The sequence below is a fragment of the Dermacentor albipictus genome, chromosome 2 (assembly GCF_038994185.2).
Source record: "Dermacentor albipictus isolate Rhodes 1998 colony chromosome 2, USDA_Dalb.pri_finalv2, whole genome shotgun sequence".
In the NCBI taxonomy this organism is placed as follows: Eukaryota; Metazoa; Arthropoda; class Arachnida; order Ixodida; family Ixodidae; genus Dermacentor; species Dermacentor albipictus.
In genome coordinates, this window is record NC_091822.1 from 23,037,652 (window position 1) to 23,058,822 (window position 21,171).

General features: G+C 46.9%; 1 protein-coding gene across 8 annotated transcripts in view; it reads right to left on the bottom strand.

The window, feature by feature from the left end:
- Positions 1–21,171, bottom strand: part of LOC135897938 (testis-specific serine/threonine-protein kinase 1-like) — a 330,453-nt gene that overhangs the window by 219,256 nt on the left and 90,026 nt on the right. For 6 of the 8 annotated variants that reach the window (XM_070533514.1, XM_070533515.1, XM_065426647.1 and 3 more), the window contains 2 exons: positions 17,058–17,284; positions 10,033–10,163 (listed from right to left, as the gene is read on the bottom strand). In XM_070533514.1, coding sequence (XP_070389615.1) covers positions 10,033–10,163; positions 17,058–17,284 — 358 coding nt within the window. The remainder of the gene's footprint in view (positions 1–10,032; positions 10,164–17,057; positions 17,285–21,171) is intronic. The other 2 variants (XM_065426645.1, XM_065426646.2) reach the window with 2 other exon arrangements.

The following is a 21,171-nucleotide window of genomic DNA, read 5'->3' on the forward strand; positions in this document are numbered from 1 at the left end:
ATAAAGACTCAAAGTCCTAACCGGTTGCAAGAGGTGAAGCACGTGGCGCGAAAGGGCGCTCTGACTATCCTACAAAACCAAATGTACACGAAACACACCCCCACACACGAAAAAAAGAGAGAGACAAAAAAACTACACAATTAGTATTTAAAGGCGAAAAAGAAGCAAATAAAAAACAGAAGCAAGCTCAAAGCAGAGACAAAAACTTACGATTTCGTCGCCGCCACGGAGCCCCAAAAGCACGTCCATCCACAACAATATCTCAAGCCGACCCAAGGAAGCGCAGCACGCACTGCCCCCTGGCGCACACGACACGTTCATTTGAGGTATCGCCAGTCGTTTGTGCGCAGGCGCGATTAAGAGAGTGCGCGAGAGAGAAAATTTGGGGGCTTTTCCTCCTTGAATATATGACTCTGCCTAGGTACTGCAGAAGAGGCTTCTTAGCGTTTGTTGAAGGCATTTGTCACTAGGCGTGGCGACATTGCAGAGTGGGGTCGAGTCTGTTTACGCTCGGACGTTGGTTGCAGGAGCTGTAAAATAGGTGAAGCAGCGGGCACTAACGCGCCATTCTGCGACTGCTGTGTCGGACAAAAAATTATGGGGCTTTAAGTGCCAAAACCACTTTCTGAATATGAGGCATGCCGTAATGGAGGACTCCGGAAATTTGGACCACCTGGGGTTCTTTAACGTGCCCCTAAATCTAAGTACACGAGTGTTTCCGCATTTCGGCCCCATCGAAATGTGCCCGTCGTGGCCGGGATTCGATCCCGCGACCTCCATGCTCAGCAGCCTAACACTATAGCCCCTGAGCAACCACGGCGGGTCCGTGTCGGACACACTGCTTTGCAGCTGCGGTGCTCGTGCTAAGTCAGTCGTGGCGGATGGTAGCTTTCTCGCGCCTTACAGCGATGTACCTTGTAAATAACATCACAGATGTTTCCGTGGGGGCAGTAGCGACTGTAGTAGACCTGGGTCACATACATACAAAATCTAGAAGGCAGAGCAAAGCGCCTTAACAACCGCGGTTGAACGCAAGTGCCCGAAAAGCTGCCGGTGACGATGACTGACCCAGCACGAGCGCCACAGGCGCGAGAAATTATGTCCGATGTACCCTGACGGGCCAAGTTCTGACTGGTGTTGCAGAATTCGCGGGGCGTGGTGGTGCTGAACTTAGCATCACAAGTTGGTGGCTGGACCTATTTGGCTGGACGTATTTGGCTGGAGTGGCTGGACGTATAGTTGGTGGCTGGACGTGGCTGGACGTATTAAAAGACGATTCATTCAATCGTGGTTTTTTTTACTAATTGTGACAAGGTGCCGTTATTTCGCATTATTGGCGGCGCCTCCGGGACCCCAAACGACGCCTCCAGTTCGCCGCCAACGCCTGCGCGTGCCAGGGACGTATCGGCTGTCCACTGTCGCGGACAGGATATTTTTTATACGGATACCCTATGGCACGCTTCGGCCTCCACGGCCTCAACGCACTGGCCGCCCTGCTTCCAGCTTTGATCCCCCCGCTACCCCTTGGGTGCCCTGGAGATCCTGCGCTGCCTGCTTTAATATAACCTCAGGTTCCCTGAGGCCTCCGTTTATCGATTACATGTGCCCTCCTGGATCAGTGCTTGAAAAAGTCCAAGCTATCATCACGAGGAAAAAAGCGACCCGCGATTTATACAACACCAGACAGAACCATGCCCCTTCACACACAGCGATCATCAAATGGGGCGTCTGTGCCCTGCTTCACCAGGCGGGTAGCCAGCGGCGGAGTGCAACAAATTTTACCGCACTCCGCAAAGCCGGCATGTCTAGGAGTCAAACGCACACAACACGCGCTACGCAACGTCCTCTGCAGTGCCTAGCCAGAGTCATATACTCAAGGAAAAAAAGCCCCCAGATTTTCTCTCTCGCGCCCGCTCTTACTCAAGCCTCCGCACAAACGACTGGCGATCCCTCAAATGAAAGTCTCGTCTGGTGCCGCACTCGGTGATCGCGGAGAACAGAACAGAATCGGTTTCGTTTTCGCATTTGTGCTCTACTTAATGGAAGAGCAATATAATTGCTTGACAATTAATTGAATTCTGAAAGAGGAGAACGCTCTCTCTCCCACAAGGTAGTACGTTTTATGAAAAGAGAGAGAGAATGCAAGAAGGAAGGAAGGGAGGTCAACCGAACCGTTTGCTACTGGGGTTAGCAAACTCCTACGTTGTAATGCAGTGCAAAGCAGTGCATTGCGATGCGTCAATAAGCGCCAGTTTAGTGCTAATTTGGGCTGGTTGGCACATGTAATGAAAAAGGTAAATAATGAGTTGTGTCTTAACACTTGCCCATAGGTAAAGCACATTAAACATATGGTGTTGCATTCTGGCTCAAAGAGAAATAAAGCTTGAATCGTTACAACTCAGCACTGGGCGTTCTTTCTTTCCGTCTTTTTTTTTCTTTTTGACAGTACACACAGTACTAGCACGGTACTGGGTCATTCATCTTCCGTCCCCTTCCCGTAGTTTGCACGCATGTCTGTGCATGTTCGCGATCTTTATTGTGCCGTACAAGAATGTGCGCGCTCACCGGTCTTGTTTCAAAATGAAGCGCCAAATGTTTGCGATTACATCTTACCGCAAGAATTAACACATGAACAGTGAAGATTAAGCGTAATCAATGTGTCTCATTGAATGGGCAGTTATTGACAAAGACGAGATGTTTTTAAATATTAGGGCAATGAGTTAAAGCAACTACATTGTAGTTCAGCAAAGCCCTTTCACGCTTGCGTTAATTGCCTCCCAGTTGCCAGTTTCCTCGCCAGTTCCCTTCGACATCATTTGTTGCTAAATGTAAACGCAGTTACAGTAATTATACCACTCCCTGCGTTTGGGAACTGACTTATAGTGCGCACAATTTTTGGCGCAGAGCACCAATGTCCTTCCCAGTGCACCAGCACCTGAGTGCCGCAAGTTTGTTTACATAGGCACGTATGCCCACGGCTCTTCGTTCACTTAAACATATATGCTGTATTATTAACTAGAAAGCGCTTAATTTGAGAACATTGTAAAAACACGCATATATTTTAGCATATCATCAGAGTTACAAGGCCCGTATGCGCGGCAAACGGCGACCCGAATAGAGGATCGGTATATATATTTATACGATCTGTTATTGCAGCTTTTGGTAGAAAGCTAGCTCTCACATTTTGCACGTATCTTCACAATGCATAAAGTTTGCCTGTTCGACGAAATATCGTTAGATAAAACTTTGTGAGTACAAGGACTCATTCAGACAGCGTGTATAGTATTCCTCGCAAAAAAGAAACGGCTGTTTGCAAAACATAAATGCGCAATTATGTCTGTTTCGTGGAAAACAGTGTAGCCACTGCATTACTATAGTGAATATGTCCGTAAAAATTAAAACGGGTGGGATTTCCGTATATTAACAGACGCTTCTGCCGCATTTTTGAAATATTACATACTTTGCCTGTTTTTACCCTCAATTCCTCCGTATAATGACAGAAATCGTCCGGATAATGACGGAAATTTTTTACAGTGTACTCCCGTGCCTTGCGAGCCAGGCCGCACCAAACCATATCAGATAGAAAATGATGTCGGCCACAAGATCCACGCAGTGCATGTTCAAGTCTCGCGTGCGTTAATCACCATGTTAGGTCTAAGGCCTTGAGTAAGCATTAATTCATCTTCTGCGGCGTGACGAAGTGGCCGGAAGTATGACAGCCGTTCTGACTAGAAAGCAAACTTGGGCTCCACTGAACTTGTGGCCGCAACCTTCGTACAGGCGATTATTATACTCTGGCGGAATGAGAAAAACAAAGAATAATAAAGAAAGCTAAAAGCGTCTAAAAGAAAAAGAAACAAAATAAAAATTGGCATAAAAAGCACTTCGTCTTGGTGGCACCATCTAGTGACGCAGAGTTTACTTAGAATTTACGCAGCGTTTTGTGCAGCAACGAGGTATATATTTCTGCTTATTTCCTTATGTAAAGTGTTGGCAGTGGTGCAATTTGCAACAAACAATTCCTTTTTTATATATTCCTGAGACAAGAACACCTATGTAACAAGAAATGGTTTCACGTGTTGTAAGATGAAATGTAACATGACGTCGCTACCAGCTTTGTGACTGGCGCCTACGTTTCCAGTAACCGGGCGCTTTCGTAAAGAATAATGTGTGTATGGACGAGGCAAAGTTTTCTATTATTCGCCAAAATTAATATATCGCGCTCAGCAGATGGTTATTCTTTTAGCAAAGCCCAATGTTAACCACTATCATCGTTATCACATTACCATACGCATCGAGCAGCACACATAGCTAAAACGTCCTCCGTCATCGCGGTTAGCACGGAACAGTAATACTCGTGGACCACACTTACCGTACCGTAATACAGCACTTCTAAAACTCTCTAATTGCTAGCTGCTACTGTTCCCTGTCTAAAAGTGCTATTGAACACAATGACTTTTTTCTTCACCCTACTGTTATTGCATTCAGGCGTTATCGAGATTACCTCGGCACCTAATGAGGCTCTGATTATCCGCCTGATATTGAATCGCTCCCTGCTGAATTTTTTGGAGCAGATGATATTTTTCTTCAAGCTATTTTAGGATGTTCACATTAGATCACTTCAACGTCCTATGACACAATCCAAGCTAGCTGGGCACATAAGGCCAAGAAATTGCCAGCAAAGCACTGAAACAAAAATTAGCGTTCTTAAAAAGCCCTTAGACGTAGCCGAAGAAACATCTAGCAACGTCGGCTACGTAACTAAAGAAATGTCAGACGTGCATGTCGCGGTTGAAAGTACAATTTGTCAATTGGACGTGCTTGACTTAGGCCTCGGGGAGTTTTAAGAAAGGCCGCGGCGTGATAACTTAATATATCGCGGCATTCCACGCACCAAAGCATCAAGGCAAGAAACTGAGACCAGGCGAATGTGCACAATTAAATCAGTCGGCGACTCATTTTCAGTTGACGCACTCTATGGCGCATATCGCCTCGGCTCTCTTGAATGTAACAAGTTTCGCCTCCAAAACAGCAAACTTTTCACATTCCAAGACAAGTTAGAAATTGCTCGCTCTGTGCATCTAATTCCAACAAAATAACGCTTTAATTAGTGAAGACTTCTTGTTGCCTACCTGAACTGCTCTCAAACAAACGAATTGGGTTCAATACCAGTTACCGCATTTCCCGCAACTTTATTCTCCGCTACAATAATTGTTTATAAGCAATCAATGCCACATTTAAGAAGCATCTGTCGATAGCGTCCGTGAATGAGGTCACAATGCGCCTGGCACGTTACATAACCCTAAGGTTTCCCTACATGTGACACAGCATGGTCGCGAAAGGGGCAGTAGCTGACCGTCACATGCAGTTTTACCTTACTTGCCTATTGTTTTTGCGAATATCTGAAGGCTCCTGTATTGTGAATAAATAAAATGCTCTAGCTTCGCCAATCAACACCTGTTATGCAACAATTATTGCCTTGAAACAAACTTGTTTTCCTGTGCATGTGCGCGATTGTGATACCGCCTGTGGCTCTCGCAGTTTCGCTATCTACCACCGTGATCGAATTGCGCGTCGAGAAAGTAGCGTTCTTGGTGCAATTACTAGAGATATCCCATCACTGCATATAGATAATAACTGTGAACTTCAAGCCACGTAGGGTTGATTCACTCAGTCACACTGATATCAGCTATTTCGGGCAAAACTTTTTAAACTTAGGAGTATATTCTGCCACATATAGGTAAGTGCGGAATTTTGTTGTAGCCCGAATGATGGCGAGGCATTCCTTTCCGATGGCAGAAAAATTGACTTCCGCTTTTGACAGCGACCAGCTAGCCTAAGCTATCACCCGTTCAAATCCATCTTACCTCTGGACTAGGACGGCACGAGGCCTAGGCTGCTAGCGTCTGTGTGGATTTCGGTACCGGCGTTCTCATCGAAGTGCACAAGTACTGGAGGCTACTGCATGCGCTGTTTGAAATCTTAAAATGCGTCGGCCTGCGGCGTTTCCAATTTGAACTCGACACCACGTTTAGTTAGACGTGTCACAGGCTTAGCGATGGGTGAAAAGTCCTTTACAAATGGCTTGTAATATGCACACATGCCAAGGAATCTGCGAACTGCCTTCTTGTCCATGGGCTGTGGGAACATTGCGATGGCCGCTGTCTTCTGCGGGTTGCGGCGGACTCCTGATTTGCTGATCACGTGGCCTAGAAACATAAGCTCATCGTAAGCGATTAGGACGGTTCTGGCTTCAGAGTTAGCCCTGAGGACTTGATTGTCTCTAGCCCTGTCGCAAGTCATCTAAGATGATCGTCAGAATTTCCGGCGACGACGACGACGGCATCCAAGTAAACAAAACAGGTCTGTCACTTCAATCCTGCTAAAACCGTGTCCATCACGCGCTCAAACGTTGGCCGAGCACAGTCGAAATGGCATAACCTTGTACTAATAGACGCCGTCTGGCGTGATGAAGGCGGTCTTTTCGCGATCTCTGTCGTAGACTTTGATTTGCCAGTACCCAGACTTGAGGTGCATTGACGAGAAGTATTGAACGTTGAACAGCCGATCCAATGCGTCTTCTATCCGTGGGAGGATGTATACGTCGGCCTTCGTGATCTTGTTCAGTGTGCGATAATGGACGCAGAAACATAGGGTTGCACCCTTTTTCTTCCCCAATATTACAGAAGATAGTCCCGGGCTTTTCGACGGCTGGATGATGTGGTCGTACAGCATTTCGTCGTCGTCATCATCATCATCATCACCATCAACCTGGTTATGCCCACTGCAGGGCAAAGGCCTCTTCCGTACTTCTCCAACTACCCCGGTTACGTACTAATTGTGGCCATGTCGTCCCTGCAAACTTCTTAATCTCATCCGCCCGCCTAATTTTCTGCCCCCCCTGCTACGCTTCCCTTCCCCTGGAATCCGCACCGTAACCCTTATTAACCATCGGTTATCTTCCCTCCTCATTACCTCTCCTGTTCATGCCCATTTCTTTTTCTTCATTCCTACTAAGATGTCATTACCTCGCGCTTGTTCCCTCACCCAATTTCTATTTTCTTATTCCTTAACCTTACGCCCATCATTCTTCTTTCCATAGCTCATTGCATCGTCCTCAATTTAAATAGAAATCTTTTCGTAAGCTTCCAGGTTTCGGCCCCGTACGTGAGTAGTGGTAAATCACAGCTGTGATACACTTTTCTCTTGAGGGATAATGGCAACCTGCTGTTCATGATCTGAGAATGCATGCCAAACGCACCCCAGCCCATTCTTATTCTTCTGATTATTTCACTCTCATGATCCGGATCCGCGGTCACTACCTGCCCTAGGTAGATGTATTCCCTTACCACTTCCAGTGCCTCGTTACCTATCGTAAACTGCTGTCCTCTTCCGAGGCTGTTAAACATTACTGTAGTTTTCTGCAGAATAAATTTTAGGCCCACCCTTCTGCTTTGCCTCTCCAGGTCAGTGAGCATGCATTGCAATTGGTCCCCTGAGTTACTAAGCAAGGCAATACCATCAGCGAATTGCAAGTTACTAAGGTATTCTCCATTAACTCTTATCCCCAAATCTTCCAAATCCAGGTCTCTGAATAGCTACTGTAAACATGCTGTGAATAGCATTGGAGATATCGTATCTCCCTGCCTGAAGCCCCTCTTTATTGGGATTTTGTTGCTTTCTTTATGGAGTACTACGGTGGCTGTGGGGCCGCTATAGATATCTTTCAGTATTTTTTACATACGGCTCGTCTACATCCTGATTCCGTAATGCCTCCATGACCGCTGAGGTTTCCAGGCATTTCGTCAAATGGTTGCCTAATCGCTTCATGCTCTCGCGTCGAATCTCGATAAGGGCTGTGGCGGAGTGGTCGAGCGCACTCTTCGATTATTGTGCGACGCTTTGCAACTAGCGTTTGTCGAATCCTCGAGGACGTCGAAAAGTAGTCTTGGGATCGTCGGAGCAGACTTCTGAGCTATAGCTGTTTACTCAGTGGGAGATTTGGATTTATGTTGAAGTCTGCTTCGAGAATTATGGTTTGGGGTTGATGGGGCAGAAACTCAGAGGACGAACGCGTTCCTGGATTCAACACTTTCCTCGATGTACGCGATCGTGATGCCTATATGGTGTGCTTGAACTCCTAGCTGAGATTTGTCAGCATCACATTCACTTTCCCTCCGTGCTGTCGAGCGGTCCCTTTTGCGACGCAAATTTCATGGTCGAGCAGTAGACGTTGGTCGCCCTTGGTGACGCCTTCTAGGTCTGTGATTGTTTCGCTGCCGACGGATGTGACGATGCTGGAGCGAGGCGGAATGCAGACTTGGTCCTTAAGAACAGTCAAGGCACACTGACTGGAATGCCTCTCCATCGCTATCACTTGGTCTACGGATGGCATTATCGACTTCGACCTCAGGTCGATGACGGTGTTCTGCTGGTTCAAGAAGTACTTGCCGAGAATTACATCTCGCGAGCACTGTTGAAGGAGAGCGTGAGTTGCGGGCTAGATGTGGTCATGAACTGTGATTCTTGCCATGCAGATTCCCGTCGGCGTTATCAGCGGTCCTCCATCTGTCCGAATTTGAGGGCAGTCCCGTGCAGCCTTGACTTCTTTCAGCTTGGCTGCGAATAATCCACTGATGACGGAGTATTCAGCTCCTATGTCCATTAAAGCTTGTGACTGCGTCGCAGTCGAGACGTACATCGAGGTCAATTGTTCTTTGTCTTGCGTAGCAGCTAGGTCGTGGAGTCGAATCACGGCTGCGTCATGTTGACGTGTGGCTGGTACGTCGCGTCGTCAGGTTTTTAGTCGGTGCATTCTTTGCTTCTAGACTTCGTCGGGATGACGGCGTGTCGCTATTTTATCTTGACAGTCTCTTCGGCCTCTTCGTCGGTGGCGGAGGATCTTGGTCAGTTCAATGAACAGTGACGAAAGGGGCGTTAAGGCGACAGGTAGGTGACGGCGTACGGGAGGGTCGTCTAGGGCTACAATGAGTAGCGCTAAAATACGTAGAATGATTGTAAGCTACGACATGCACACGGCCTACAAACACGATACCTCTCGAATAGTAATTTGACTGTACGAGAAAACATAATTATGTTATGCGAAAACTCAATGAAACCCCTTCACACACAAACCGGCTGAGGCGTTCACAGGCCGGCCGTGGCATCCGCCATTTTTCGCGCGCCAAAGCGATGGGTGTTTTAGGGACACGGAGTGGCGCGCCCGGTTCCTTGCAATACCGCCAGCTGGCGCTCGCCTCCACCGCCTCGCGGCTAACGCAAGAGGCCGTGTTTTTACCACAAACCTCGCCTTTGTCCATAGCATTCGCGGCCAGCGCTTCTCCGTAAACATTACGGTTTCATACGCTACAGTTGCCAGGAAGTGTGACAAGCAGTCAGGATCTTTCAATGCTATTGCTTTCCACTCCTAAATGCGAAGCTTCAGCGTCCTCTATATGGTATACTCAACCTCAAGGCGATGATGACCTCAAAAGTCCTGCGTACTGTCTTGGTATTGCTATCAGAATAAGAAAGCGATATTAGTAATTCTGGTAGCTCTTGCACAAAAAAAGGCTTCAGTTGCACTCTAATAAGAGCTGACAAGAGAAAACAGTTCATCAGCAGCAACAGCAAGCCTATTGTATGTCCACTGCAGGACGAAGGCCTCTCCCCTGCAATCTCCATTTACCCCTGTCCTGCGCCAACCCATTCCAACTAGTGCCTGCGAATTTTTTTATTTTCATCACCCCAACTAGTATTTTGATGTCCTCGACTGCACTTTCCTTCTCTTGGCACCCATTCTGTAACGCTGATGGTACGCTGGTTATTCAGCAATAATATAAATCAATGTTGAATGTTGATGGGTTGGTGCTGCCTTCCCATGACAGCTAGCAAAAGTATATTCCTTCTATTCAGCAGCAGTATCACCCTTCAGTCTATAACCGGAGTTTTATTTGCGGTTTCCGTTCCATTTGTGTGCATGTGCACTACAATTAACCAATGCAGTTCATAAAGGACGCCCGTCATGCTCACTCGGCCATAGCAGTGGGAAACATCTGGACCCACGGGTGTCGAAACACGCGAGCCATCGAGCTGCGAAGCGTCGCCACGGGCTCTAGCATACCCCTGATGAGGTTCTTTAGCTGATAACTGAGCGGCAGCACCTGCACAACAGAAGATCGCCGCGATAAAACATTAGAGGAGCAGCGCAGCCTAAAGCTTAGTACATAATGGCTTTGGGGTGTCCGACGCATGCCTCGATGCATACTAACAGTAGTGACAACTCACATTCAATACGTCCCGAAAATAAGGTCTTGACAGCAATACCTCAAGGTCGTGCGACAAAGCAAGGTCACTGGCCTGCCCGAACGATGTCTTACGAGACGAATTAAACTTCTGGGGTAACCGCACGTACACTGAGCATCCAGATTATGTCAAATTTTGCCTGCTCGCTGTAAGACTTTTCCTTTAATCCTAACGACCAGAACTCTGACCATGATGTGGAAAGATTACGTCCCAGTAAGCATTTCAGAGGTCATCGAAACGCCTCGTTTTTTTAGCCGAGGTCACGGCCGCCTGCGTACGTGAAATTTCGAAACTACGAGGTCAGAACCGTTAAGAAATCATTCTGTATTGTGATCAGTGATCAGTAAACATATCAGATCAGTAAAACACATCTATCGCAGATAAATCAACGAAGCTTTTTTAGGCAAGTAAGATTTACGAAATGCGCTGCAATAACTTCCGAAGCGCGCTTCCGAGGTGTGCCTACTTAGATGCCCCCTTTCGTGGTCGAAACGAGTGCAGCGTGAACCTTATTATTCCTAAACGCCGTTAGCGTTATGGGCTCCGTCTCGCAGAAATGCCGGTGTCAGAGTCTTCCCATGTGTTCGTGAGGGAATGTTTCCGCGTATATATAGGTCCGCGTGTTGTCAAGCACGCCTGGAGGACGGCCTGATCCCGGTGACAAGAGCCGGTAAACATTCCCTCACCAGAGAAGGATTCGCCTCCCTGGTACAGTACTTGGTGACAACCTCCAATTTCAATACAACAATCAAACCCCGGCCCCCAGTCCCTAGCAGCTGCGAAGCAACTGACCACGGTGGCAGTCAGAGCTGTGACGCAGCAGAGGGTGCTAAGAAAATCTGGATGCAGACAGGTAGTCATTAGAATCTGAAGCTGGCAGCATTTAACGCTAGAATGTTTTCAAATGAGGCGTGTCTAGCAATGCTATTTGAGGAATTAGCCGGCAATAAATGGGATATAATAAGGCTCAGTGAGGTTAGGAGGAGAAATGAAGCATATACAGTGTTAAAAAGCGGGCACGTCCTGTGCTGCCGCGGCCTAGTGGCGAGACGAGAACTAGGAGTTGGATTCCTGATTAATAAGGATATAGCTGGTATCATACAGGAATTCTATAGCATTAACAAGAGGGTGGCAGGTCTCGTGAACCTAATAAGAGGTCTAAATTGAAGGTGGCAGGTCTACGCGCTTACATCCCGTCATGATGACCAGGAAGTCGATAGCTTCTATGAAGATGTAGAATCGGTGGTGGGTAAAGTCAAAACAAAATGCACTATACTCATGGATGACATCAATGCCAGAGTAGGCAACAAGCAGGCTGTATACAAGTCAGTGTAAGAATATGGCATAGGTCATAGGAATAGCAGGAGAAAGTTATAGTATAGTTTACAGAACAGAATAATTTGCGGATAATGAATACCTTTTTGCACCAGCCGGGTAAACGAAAGTGGACGTGGAGGAGCCCGAATGGCGAGACTAGAAATTAAATAGACTTCATACTCTGCGCCAACCCTGGCACCATACAAGATGTGGACGGGCTCGGCAAGGTGCGCTGCAGTGACCATAGGATAAGATCTCGAATTACTCTAGACTTGTGGAGGGAACAGAAGAAACTGGTGCATAAGAAGCCGATAAATGGTTTAGCGGTAAGAGGAAAAATATGGAATTCCGGATCAAGTTACAGAACAGACAATCGGCTTTAACTCAGGAAGAGGACCTTAGTGTTGAAGCAGTGAACGACAATCTTATAGGCACCATCAAGGAGTGTGCACTAGAAGACGGTGGTAAGTTCGTTAGACAGTATACCAGTAAGCTATCGCAGGAGACGCAAGATCTGATCAAGAAGCGTCAATATATGAAAGCCTCTAAACCTACACCTAGAATGGAACTGGCAGAACTTTCCAAGTTAATCAACAAGCGTAAGATAGGGGACACAAGGAAGTTTAATATGGATAGAATTGAGCATGCTATCAGGAACGCAAGAAGCATGAAAGCTGTGAAGAAGAAACTAGGAATAGGTAAGAATCAGATGTTTGTGTCAAGAGACAAACCTGGCAATATCATTACTAATATGGATAGCATAGTTCGGCCGAGAAGTTCTATGGATTTTTATACAGTACCAGTAGCACGCACGACCATAACGTAAGAGCGAGTAGTCTAGAGGAATTTGATATCCCACAAGTAAAGCCGGAAGAAGTAAAGAAAGCCTCGAGAGCTATGCAAAGGGGGAAGGCAGCTGGGGAGGATCAGGTTACAGCAGATTTGTTGAAGAATGGTTAGCAGATTGTTCAAGAAAAATTGGCCAGCCTGTATACGCAATCCCTCATCACCTCAAGAGTACCGGAATCTTGGAAGAACGCCAAAACAATTTTAATCCATAAGAAAGCGGACGCCAAAGAGTTGAAAAATTGTAGACCAGTCAGCTTACTGTCCGTTGCCTACAAAGAATTTACGAAGATAATCGCAAATAGAATCAGGAACCCCTTGTACTTCTGTCAACCAAAGGACCAGGCAGGATTTCGTGAGAGCTACTCAGCAATAGACCATATTCACACCATCAATCAGGTAATAGAGAAATATATAGATTATAGCAAACCCTTATATATAGCTTAGATTATGTGGCCGCCGCCTCCACCCCCGAGAATGGGGTGTCGGATCTGAGGGATCGGGACACTATGACAGATACGCAGCAACAATAATCACAATGGGCCTGGGGCGATGGCCTGGCCACGTTCAGAGATCTCACCCAACACTACAGACTCGAACGACGCCCATACTCGCCACCGCACGATAAATCAAACAGGAACGAGGCCATAATGTTACCATTACTGCAAACACACACCTACCCTATCCCGGTCGTCTTACACCACTGCTACCCAGAATTATACGCGATTGATGCGTGTAAAGTGTGCAGACAGAGAGCACCGCTGCCACAAATGCTGTGGGAATGTGCCGGCAACAACGGTACTAAAACCGCCGCCATTCGCGACGCGTGCATAACGGTGCCCGTTTCTAGCGTACAGGAAACCTCGAGTTTGATCCTTCCCAATGCTGAGCCGGCTGCGGGGGCCGCCGGCGACGTTCTCCGTCGGTTTCGCCGCCTCTGGGAGGCGGCTCTCAAAATTTCGGACCTGGAAGACCAGCCCTGGGCCGTCCGGCAAGCCACTACAGGCCGCCCGATTCCAAGAGCTTCGAGCCGCCACCTGAGGCCCCTACAACCAAGATTGCCGTAGCGTTCTTTTTAATAAGGTTTATTTTCTTTTTCTTCGCGCCTTTTTGAGTGCCACGACGTTTTAACCTCAGACTACAAGATAATAGTGATCCTCACATGATGTGAACCTTGTACAATGTTCTGCATGTGCAGTCTGCAACCGCAGTCATTGGTTATCGTTTTTCAGAAAACCTGAGATGGCCAAAACACGCTTAGTGTTGTGGCATTGAATGGCCTAGCACTGTGAAATATTTGATACTATGGGATTATTCATATGACGTTAGTTTGCAAGTACAGTAGTACATACTCCATTGCTTGGTTTTCCAGAATATTGCGTATCATGCACTGCCATCTCGACGTACCACGGCTTTTTGTGCAGATTCCTTCGTTTTAGAAGGCCACCACTGCTTGCACAGCATTACCGGGCCACCTTCCTTGACCTTTATGTGCCATGTGGCAGAAGAAAATACAAATGCCCACTTTTTCCTCTGCATGCTTGGTTCCATGCAACACTCTCTGCCGTGAGTGTGTTAGGGCTCTCTGCAGAAAAAATGTTCCTAATGAAGTCTGATGTGGGCTCTGGTGGCAAAGTGTCGGCCTCTTTACCTGTGTGAGAATTTAACACTTGCAGATGCTGTTAAGGGTTCCTGATTTATATTTTCATTGACCACCTGCAGAAAGTTTTACGTTTCAGTATATAAGCAAATTATAGTTGAATTGGCGCTTAATTTGATGTTAGGCAATGTTCAGCTGAAGGTGATCGGCAGTGCTCGAACAAGTGCCGCATAACGCGGAGAAAGTTTTTCAACACGGGGACTTGTCTTTGGTAGGGCAGCAACATTCTTCCCTGGCAGCTCTTACATGGTTCAGTTTTCTCGACTCCATAGAGATGTAGGAGAAGGAGCAGACTAGGGTGAGGCAACTAGACATGCTCAACATAGAGGTTTAATTGGGATTGCGAGGTGTGTGCAAGCTGGGGAGTTTCCTCAAGCCACTCAGATTGCTGCCACTATAATTCATGAGAGTCGACTTGGCGTTTGGGCCTACGTCACTTATATAACGCGAGGTGCATTCTGAGGCAAGAGATTTTCAAGAAGCTCCTTATATATGTGTAGATTTGGATGTGATCCTGGAACCACAATAGGTATCATTGTGGCCGCTAGTTATGTATCGTTGGGGCCAATGAGTATATGCAGCTCTTCAATGAGCCTCTTTGACACCAGTCGGTGTAAGCGCCCCTGAGTGTGTGCCACTGTGAAAGCGTCACTCTTTATTGAACATCATTGACGTCAACTCGGGACATGGGTGATCACAACAAGCACCTGTGTATAGATATCTACGTATGCCTGTCGGTGTCAGCTGAAGATATCTGCTTGCATTTTGTTTCCCTGACAAAAACTAGTCGCCTTGTCGAATTACTAATTTCAACCTGAGGCATCCCCTGCTTGACTTCAGTTAGCACATTATGCTCGTCTTGCTGTGAACTTCTGTCCTGTTCACTGGCTGGGAATTTGTGCTCCAGGCACTAGCACAGTGCTAAACAAATCGATTCAGAGTGGGGTGTGCTACCTTGGGTTTTTTTTCTTTCCAGCTGCGTATTGCCTGCGAGTAAGACATGTGCTAGTGAGTTGTGTGTAGATATCAATTAGAATTAGCATAGGCATGCAAAAGTATTTTCGACATGTTTAATTTTCTCTTTGGGCCATTCGCATTGTCTGACATCCTTTGCATCATTCTTTGTAGCACGCTCGTTTGCCTACAAAAACAGTATCGCCTGTTGGAATGCATACATGGAGTCCTAATAGCTCGTGATGCTGTTTTGAGCCAAACAATATTGGCCTTGGGTGCACTTTTGAATTTTCAATTGTATAGAAACTTGACAAATGCTTGAATTTCGTGTCAAAATTGTTTGCTTATGTATACGTGATTTATTTGATAATTTCAATTTCATTATGCCAAGAACCACTGAGTGCACTATCTCAGTCACATATTATTCGAGAAATGTACCAAATTTCCAGAGCTATCATTGCTTTCTCATACATCTAAGACATCCTAAATGATCCACACATAACTCTCTTAGAGTTAGTAAAATTTCCGAACGAGCATAATAAGCTTCCAAGGATCCGCTAAAATCTCTAAAAGAGAGCCAAAAGGCACTCCCAAGATATTTTTTTAAAACTAGGTAAAACAAAGTTCCTTAAAGGTTTGAGCAGCAACTCATGTACATTCTCCTATGTGTTGCCAGAAAGCAAAAAAAAAGGAATTCCAAAAATATCCACTAGAGCAGCCTTAAGCAAAACTATCAAAATATGGAAACAGTTGCTCCCACATTTACACCTAAGCAGTCCCACAAAGAACGAAAATAATTTTCCAATGGTCTCTTTAAAAAAATGGCTGTGGCTTAGGTAAGGTTAAGCCCAGGATGCGAAGCATACTAGCCTTTATTTTAGTTGTTGAACCACTGTTTAGCCTGGTGAACTGCTGTTGCTTGGCTATATTTGGTTCGGCTAGACGAAGAAACAACTCATGCATTACTGCTTCGCCTTCAAGAGTGGAACGCGACAGCGTTCCCGTCGACCCGCCAAGGGGTGTAAGACAATGGGCTACAGGGCAGCGACTACGCGCCCCGCATTGGACGCGGTGAGCGTCGAGCAAAGCAGCGTTCGGCGCGGCAACGAAATGTGCGCCTGAGCAAGAGACGCACGCCTTAGAAACAGCTCGTTTCTAAGGCAACACCGCATTCACTAGAGGCGCTTTTGTACCGCTTTGAAGCATCGTACTCGTGGCTCAGTGGTAGCGTCTCCGTCCCACACTCCGGAGACCCTGGTTCGATTCCCACCCAGCCCGTCTTGCAAGAGTTGAGCCAAAGCCACTTCTCCTCTGTCGTGACGTCACGGTGTCACGTGGTTTCATGGCGACACCGCCGCGCCTGAGGAGCTGGGTTGAGCTCTCGTAATATGCTTCGCATAAAACTCCCTCAAGAAGCCAAACCGCTCCGCAAATATGTGCGTAACTCCTAGCACTACTATGAATTCTCAAAAGAAGAAAATATAATACCGAAGCCATTTAAAAAAGCCCCCTTGGTACCTCCCAAAACACCCAGGGTGGTGTTGTGTGGAGGAATAAATAACTCCCAGCATTCCACAGAAATCCTGCAGCTCTCGTGCTCAAAGCAGGAATAAAAAGTTCCGAAAGCTCCTCATGAATACTCCCACAGTCCAGATGTTTAAAGCACCAATAAGAAACTCCCAACTTTCCTCATAAAGAGCCTTGCAGCGATATCGCTCAAAGTGGCTATAATAAACTCTCCAGGTACCGCAAAAACTCAGATAAAGGAAACTTTCCAAGTTCCCCATAAAAAGACCAAAAATACGGATGTAAAAAAAAATTCTGTCTCATGGAGTATATTGTGCTCCCGTTAAGTTGTGGGTAATGCAGCTAACCTAAATCCATAAAATGATAAAACCTGTATGCAATGTAAGATGATCTAACAGAGCACTGGGCAAACAAGCATGTTCAATTAAATGTAATGGCCACGACGTGCCTGTGGGAAACGCAGGGTGCGCGTCATCTGTAACCGAACTTGGCGGGGCACGCACTCGGATTCGTATGGCAGGAGTCCGGTGACCATGACGAACAGTATGACACCAAGTGACCAGACGTCCGCTTTTTTTGGCCGGTACCGGATGCCCTGGAGCACCTCCGGAGGGGCATACGCTTCGCTGCCGCAGAATGTGGTGCTCAACTCCTTGGGGTTGCCGCCTGCGCCCGCTGCAAAATGTGATGGCACATAACCATTGGCCCAATTTCAATTTTCTTACGCATGCACCGCCTTCATCACAAACAAGATTTATGCTTACCTTAAAGTGGACGATAGATTATAAATACGATAAACGTTTGTTCTACAGCTGTAAAAACTCTTAACGCCTATTCGTGTGACTTATACAGAATTTAGTGCACGCTTCAACATTCTATCTGTGCACGTTCAAAGGACGTGCAAAAAACACTCGAAATGCACACAATGCGCGAACGAAAAGGGCATCAGCATTTTTGCGGCCCCAGTCGATCAACCAACCATCCAATAAATAAATAAATAAATAAATAAATAAATAAATAAATCGATCAGTCCTTCATTTCAGTTTGCAGTACAGTGTGCGGCTGTACAAATGGCGTAAGAGAGAAAGCAGTCTTACAACTGCTTGACAAAGCTCTCGAAACCATTTAACAGCACTGACAGTTGCGACAGGAGAAAAGAAAAAGTTCGGCAATAATAAAGGGCAATTCGTGTACTGCAATGAAGTACCTCGGACATTGGGAGTACAAGATTTACGTAGATCGTTATACAAGGATATATAGAACTTCAAATGAAATTATACCATGCAGTGAATAGTCGCATATAAACTACAGAGTACGAAAAATATTTGGACTAACCTGAAACAGTAAAATAATAATGACAAAGGGAAAGTCGCCACCAATATAATGTCAACGCAATATAATGTCAAGTCGCAATATAATGTCAACAGCAGCTAAGTCACTAATGAGTATCGAATAGCAGAAAATGACGTATAGCATAAATTATAGAATTTAGTGTTTAAACATTTAGGCAATAAGTACATCAACATTGTGATGTCATAGTTAGTTCTACGTCGAGGTAATGTACAAGTATGTCGTTTTCTAGTCTCATATGGTGTGATATGCTTGGTTAGTTTTACTATGCGATTAAGGAAGGGATCCTTTATTGCTATCGTTTATTTTATAAAAACAGACAAACCTGTATTGAAGCAATTTATTTACACCAACAATTTTGTATTTGAAGCGTAGGGGAAAAGTTGAAGCATCGTATGGGGTATCGGCAATTAGCCGGAGCATTTTTTCTGAGTGAGTGAGTGAGTGAGTGAAAACATTTTAAATGTTCGGCTATTTGGGCGGGGTGGGGCCATAAGCACCCGAGCCTAGGTGACGGCCTCGAGTCCTTGGACATGAGCGGCTTCCTCGGCTTGCCGGACGGCCCACAATTGATCAGCGAGGTCGTGCGTGAACAGGGCAGGCTCCCAACACGCCCCTCGGCTCGAGGCTGCCATGTCTACCCCGTTAGTCGGGGACTCCTGGTGCACGCTACCGATGCATTCCCACAGCATGTGCTGCAGCGTCGCTCTAGCGCCGCACGCTTTACAATCGTCGGACGAATAAATTCGGGGTAGCAGAGGTGAAGGAACACCGGGTTAGGATATGTGTGTGTCTGCAATTGCTTCCAGGCAACCACCTGTTTCTTGTTTAGTTTTGCGTGTGGTGGTGGCTATTTATATCGGTTCAATCTATAGTGTTGCGCGATGTCTCTGAAAGTGGTGATGTGATCCCCCCACGTCCACTCCCGCATCGCTCTCGCGGTGGGCGCGGCGCCGGGATTGCTGGCGGGCGCCGCGGCTCGGCATGTAAGTCCGAGCTGCGGCGTGTGGCCCTCTCGTTGCCCGGGGGCGGAGGGTCCGTGTAGGCGGAGGTCCATACCAGGAAACTGCCGTTTCTGCGGCAAACATTGCCTTCTTGAATTTGGAGAATGCGGGCCGCTTCCCGGGAGATCCGGCCGCTAGCGTTGTTGTGTATCGCTGCCTGCAAGTCGCTATTATCACCTCGGCGTCCGTGGGGGCTACCGCGAGGGCTAGTGCCGCGTTCTCGGCCACCTCCATCTCTTCCGTGCATGTCGTCGAGCTCGCGACGCATGTTCCGGGGCGCTATTCTCGACACGCATGGCGGCTGCATGGCCGCGATTATCCGCCATGCTTACTCTCTCATTGGCTGTCGAGAGCTCACGTGCTTTGTAATTTATGCAGGGGAACGGAAGTTTAGCAAAATACAATTTTGCGTTTTCATCAAGATGACCAAACGTGACGTGAGCTGCAAATTTTATCGAGTAACTCATTTTTGTTTGCTCATAGCCAGCTATATTGCGACGTTAGCGCTTCAAAAGGAAAGTGAGCGGCAGCGTACAAAAGCCAGTGCAAGGCATCTGAAATTTCGTGAAAATGTGGTGGCGATGCAAGATATGCGCCGTGCCAACTTGCTGATTCGCTGAAGGAATAAGCTGTGGGGAGCGTTACAGGAAAGGCTGTTTCGCAAACGTCAATTCGACGTGGCGTGACGTTGCGAATGGGCTGGGGTGCGTTTGGCAGGCATTCTCAGATCATGAACAGCAGGTTGCCATTATCGCTCAAGAAAAAAGTATATAATAGCTGTGTCTTACCAGTACTCACCTAGGGGGCAGAAACCTGGAGGCTTACGAAAAGAGTTCTACTCAAATTGAGGACGACGCAACGAGCTATGGAAAGAAGAAAGGTGTAACGTTAAGGGATAAGAAAAAAGCAGATTGGGTCAGAGAACAAACGCCAGTTAATGACATCTTAGTTGAAATCAAGGAAAAGAAATGGGCATGGGCAGAACATGTAATGAGGAGGGAAGATAACCGATGGTCATTAAGGGTTACGGACTGGATCCCAAGGGAAGGGAAGCGCAGCAGGGGGCGGCAGAAAGTTAGGTGGGCGGATGAGATTAAGAAGTTTGCAGGGACGACATGGCCACAATTAGTACATGACCGGGGTTGTTCGAGAAATATGGGAGAGGCCTTTGCCCTGCAGTGGGCGTAACCAGGCTGATGATGATGATGGTGGCCCCGGGCAATTTGCTGATGGAATTTACCGCTTGATCAGCAGTCCTCTGCTGGGCGCTCGTGCATCGAGAAGGTGCTTCAGCTATTTCCTGTCGGCGCAAGGTCGTAGCTCCTGGTCGCCTTCGCACCATCGCGTCAGAATCTACTCGCAATGGAAGTTAATGCCGCACAGGCTCCTGCCATGATCGACATTTGTGGAAACATCTCGCATAATCATGAACGCTAATTTTTGTAACCTAGCCGAAGAATAATAAACGAGGAAGGTGCGCCAAAGACATAGGAGTGGGAGGCCTTTATGAACAGAAATTAACAGTGATGGCCACTGCCGCCTTGTTGGACTGGTCTCCTGTTCTGTTACAAATTTCGCACAATCGCAAATGGAACCTTGTACTACTCGCCTGAGCCGCTTCTATTTTTCATGGACGATGTGCCCCGATATTACAGTTTCTCGTGATAAGCCGGTGCGCTTCGTACAGTGCGTTCACGATGGAGAGCGGTCCTGTTCGGATGAGCACTCATCATATATAATTCTTATGACTGTAACTTTGACTCCTTACAGTCGAACGCTGGGCAGAGCTTCCAAGATTGTCATTACTAATCCTCAGCATGATGCCGACGCTCCGCCTTTTTGCAGGTTTCACGGTTCCACCGCAGCAAATCCCGTCTTCACGAAAACGGTGGTAACCTCTCATACCTATGACTTAGGGGACCACAGTGCAAGTGCTCTGATGCACGATATTATGAATGTGCTAAAAATGAATAGCGAGAATTAGCAGCAAGTATTGGATTCCTTACTTCAAGCAAACTTTCAGCAAATGAGAAGGACACCTATGCAATCTGTCAGGTCGGAGATGTACGACTGCTCGTACACAGGAACTGCCCAGGAATGGCTTGTGATTTACGAGTATGCCTCTGACAGGAATCGCTTGCGGGAGCACAACGACAAAGTTATGAAGATGTGGCTGTACTTGAGAGGTAATGCAAAGATTTGGCACGA